Genomic DNA, 4,248 nt, shown 5'->3' with positions numbered 1-4,248 from the left:
TAAATATTTTTGCATAAATAAACATAAAAATGTTAATGTGACTATTTATGGTTTAACGATAATTATGATCGTAAATTGTCATTAGATGAACTGATTTCTAAATCGCACCCATTTTATGGAACATAAAAGTAAAGAAATTTTAAAAATTCCGCCTAATAAATTAAGTTGTTTTCCTCCAATTTGTTAAGTTTACACTTTCTCCGTTATATAGTTTTTTAGCTTTAGCCCTTTTAAGGTTAAACATTATCATTTAAAGTTTTTAATTTAAATATTTTTGTTAAAATTAATATTTCTTTATTTTATTATAAAAAATGTAGGTAGCACTTTATCACAGCACTCTTTTATTTAATTTAAACTTATTTATATACATTTAATTTAAATATATTTTAAATATTTATGTTTTAAATAATAATAAGTTATATTCAAGTTTATCTTTGCGCCTCCTCTAGTAAATAAATTTTTCTATCCTGAAATTTACCATTAGCATTACCGGGCATGTAATAGACCGGATAGGCTCCTTCAGCAAAATTCAATGCCATGCCCTTTATACTGCCTATGGCGATTTCACCTTCTTTGATATTGGCTCTGGGTACTATGTCCATTTTATCGGGTACATAAACTCTTTGCATTTTACCTCTAGAGTCTTTGAGTAGATGTGTGGAGTAGGGTTCATAGGGTATTACTATTGTACTGATGGGTGAGTCTTCGTAGTTCTTTTTGAGAGGTAGGGCTAATATCGTAACCGATAAGGAGATTGAGAAGGTTATAAAAAGGCACTGGAAGTAGAACAGAATAAAAAATTTAAATAAATAAATTTTGTTTTAAAAATATTGTTTTAAATGAATATATACGATTTAATAGAAATCTAAAGTATCAAAAATTTAGTTATAGAAAAAAAATTGAATAACAGGATGATGTTCCTCAGACGACCCATCACCGCCTCTTTTGTGGCTTGCAAAGATCACTCTAGTATTAATCATGTTGCACAGTCCATTCGCAAACACATAACTAAGGCGTCTGTTGATTCGATAACAAAATCTATTTGGTAGTCCGTACTACGATATCCATCAATAAAATCAGTCTCGCTTCCTTATATGTTGGGTATACAATGGTCTGTATAATAAAAAAGTTAAATTTATCGATAAGACAAGGACTAAAAACCATACATCCATCACCATTCAACTGATCACACCAACCAACCATCAACATATGGCCCCATAGTCACAACATCTTAGGGGACTCCTTTAGTCAGTAATAGCTAATGAAACTTATTCCGAAATCAATACTTTAACCAACATTCATTTCCCTCGATTTGATCTTCAACTACAATCACAGCATGCATCTCGAAGGGTCCACTCACAAAGCGACCACTCAAGCACCTTGTAGGAAAAACTGTAATAAGATAAGTCCTGCGGATAACTGTTATCCTTGAGACAATTTCTCTGGTCAGATCGTGTAAGAAATAGCACCCCTACGCCTAAAAGAGATCAATCCAATAGAACAAGTCTTGTGGGCTACCGGGTTCTCCGATCGCTAGACAGGCAGACTATAGGTACTATTAGCTTCTCTCTGCGGGAGTTGGCATTCGAAGGTTCCACTCACAAAGCGACCACTCAAGCATCTGAAGGAAAAAATGTAATAAGATAAGACCTGCGGATAACTGTTACCCTTGATACCAGATGGGTAAATTTCTCTGGTCAGATCGAGTAAGAAATAGCACCCCTACACCTAAAAGAGATCGATCCAACAGAACAAGTCTTGTGGGCTACCGGGTTCTCCGATCGTTGGACTTTAAACTGATTCACTAGGTTTATGGTCCCGGAAGATCAGAAGAGTAGTAGCTTCTCTCTACGGGAGATGGCAATAAGATCAAGGAAAGAGCATTTCAGTTGTAGTAAATTATAGTCCATGGAAGTATATAGAGTGCATTTTCCCCCAACCACCATATTGGTTAGGGTATTATGTGTTTGTAGTGATGTTTGTAATGCATACAAATATTGGTCCTACAATCACCTTAAAGTATACCAATCGACTCAGAATCACTGTCTGATATGTCCAGTCGTCCGACTGGCTGGCTGTCCATGTACCTTGTCAAGATATTTTAATGAAATGCGGACCATATGTTTTCTTGTTCCAATGATGAAGCCTATTGAAAATTACTTCACATAGTGTTCATACCACCAGACCTTCCGATTTGGGCTATTAAGCTCATAACCAAGACAAATATACTAGCATCTTTTCAGAAATCGGCATAACTAAGTTTTATATAAGTAAAAATTACTCTGCCGATTCCCCATAGAAACTACCCTTCAGAAAATGTCTTAAATGTCCATAACCATTGTTATCGCGATGGAATTTAGCATAACTTTTATATAAAACTGAAACCTCCACCAAAGTTTATAAGGATCAGGCCATATTTGACACTTAATCCTTAAATATATCGGAATTAAGATAAAATTTAACTTTTTTTATAAAAACTTTTGTAGGGTCAAGCATGGTTGACCATATTTATATCCAACTTGTATTCATAATATAGCTTGTTTTATCAATGTCGTTCGTTGTTCCGTGTGTTAATGAAAGGATGGTTAGTTCCAGAGAATAGGTTTAAAACATTAGACTTTTAGCCTATATTGTCTTCCCGCGTTTTGAGTTTAACCACAACTACTATGTGCACCCCAAAGGGTCCTGTCCATTAAGCAGAGGAGGACAAGTAATATAATATAGTTTGTTTTATCAATGTTGGTCCGTCTGTTAAGGAAATGATGGTTGGTTCCAGAGAATAGGTTTAAATTTCATGAGGCATTAGACTTTTAGCCAACATTGGCTTCCGGCGATTTAAGTTTAATTACAACCAGTATGTGCACCCCTAAGGTTCCTGTCCATTAAGCAGATGAGGACAAGTCCACCGGGCAACTGTTTCCCGTGTTACCAGATATGTTAAGTTCGCCGATCATTCTTTCTTCAAACATTGGGATATATGTATAATTGTATTACTATTTGTAGATCATTCCTAATTTTTTTTGGTAAATATTTATGATCTTTTAGGCGTTCTGAAGGTCCACTATCTTAAATAGTGGACCGACTCTAAAAGACTTAGTTTATGGACCAATATCTCTAGTTGCTTTGGCTATGTTCATGCTTCAGTAGACGGAAGCAAGTATATGGTTACAGGAAAGACATTGAAAATTTCCCAAAATGTTCTCTGATGATTAGAAATTTTTGTTATTTATCGAAGGGTCCATCAGTATGGGGGCTAAGGGTTCGATTTCCAACATAAACCCCAAAATATTTTTCATAACAAAAGAGGTTTCATTCCAAAAAAACATTGGTTCTTGGCTTGTTTTTAAGAAATTATATCCTTTTATTTCGAGCTTTCCGGAGACTTTAAAAAGGACTATAGATCCTAAGACCCTTTGAATTTAAATAGTTCCTTTTTAATTTAATAAAATTTTTAAAAAAACTTTTCTTTGCTGCATTTATTTCAACTGGTTTTTTATACTTTTTTGTACATCACACAATTTTGTTTAAAAATTTTGTCTCTTAAGACCTTATTCACTGCCACAGATATTACGCTGTCTGTCATTTTAATTTATTACTGAGGTTTTGTCTTTAAGATCATTAAAATTTCTTTTGTATACTTTTTAACAGTCTTTTAAACATTTGATTAATATTTAAATATTTTTGTTAAATTTTTATTCTTTACCACTTTCATGTTTTGTTTATTATTAAAAACACTGGAATCCTTTTTTTTATCAAATACTTAAGGCGCCGAGTTTTTTACCGAATTAAAATATTATTATTATTTTTAAATGTTTCGTCTAATCTTTTGCTATTTACAACGTTTCTTTATCGCGTACTTGTCGTACTAAAGTTTTTTTCAAATTTCAATAAAGTTTTATAGAAATCGCTTTGAGTTGAGGTGTTATGATGGTGAGACGATGATGCTGATGATGATGATGATGATGCCTGTAAGTCTCTCAGTAACGACTGCGATTTTTCGTTTTAAAAGAAAACAATTTAAATAAATTTATAAATATGTATATATAAGTCTTTAACCATATTTGGCATATGATTATTTAAGAAAAAAAAAATATAACGTCTTTGGTAGCAAAAAAAAAAAATATTTTATAAATGATGGAAGCTACTTCAATGTTGGGGGCAAAAGCATCAAGAAAACGAAATAAACGTTGAAAACTTTGATGTTTTTAGCAGTTTTGTTTTTTTTCGACATCATCTTCAGTTTAAAAC

The 4,248-nt window shown here is 32.8% G+C and overlaps 1 protein-coding gene across 1 annotated transcript; it reads right to left on the bottom strand.

Moving 5' to 3' along the window:
* Positions 1 to 319: 319 nt before the first annotated feature.
* On the bottom strand, positions 320 to 3,986 carry LOC119610327. Its single transcript, XM_037965490.1, has 2 exons — positions 3,704 to 3,986; positions 320 to 776 (listed from the first exon to the last, which is right to left on the bottom strand). The coding sequence occupies exons 1-2, from the start codon at positions 3,710 to 3,712 to the stop codon at positions 429 to 431; spliced, it is 357 nt and encodes a 118-aa protein (XP_037821418.1). The 5' UTR covers positions 3,713 to 3,986; the 3' UTR covers positions 320 to 428.
* Between the last annotated feature and the right edge of the window lie 262 nt (positions 3,987 to 4,248).

The sequence above is a fragment of the Lucilia sericata genome, unplaced genomic scaffold (genome assembly GCF_015586225.1).
Source record: "Lucilia sericata isolate MDLA Ls3-8-SP2 unplaced genomic scaffold, ASM1558622v1 Contig001154F_arrow, whole genome shotgun sequence".
NCBI classification, from domain to species: Eukaryota; Metazoa; Arthropoda; class Insecta; order Diptera; family Calliphoridae; genus Lucilia; species Lucilia sericata.
Note: the sequence above shows the minus strand (reverse complement) of the source record. Positions and strands in the feature narration are given on the sequence as shown.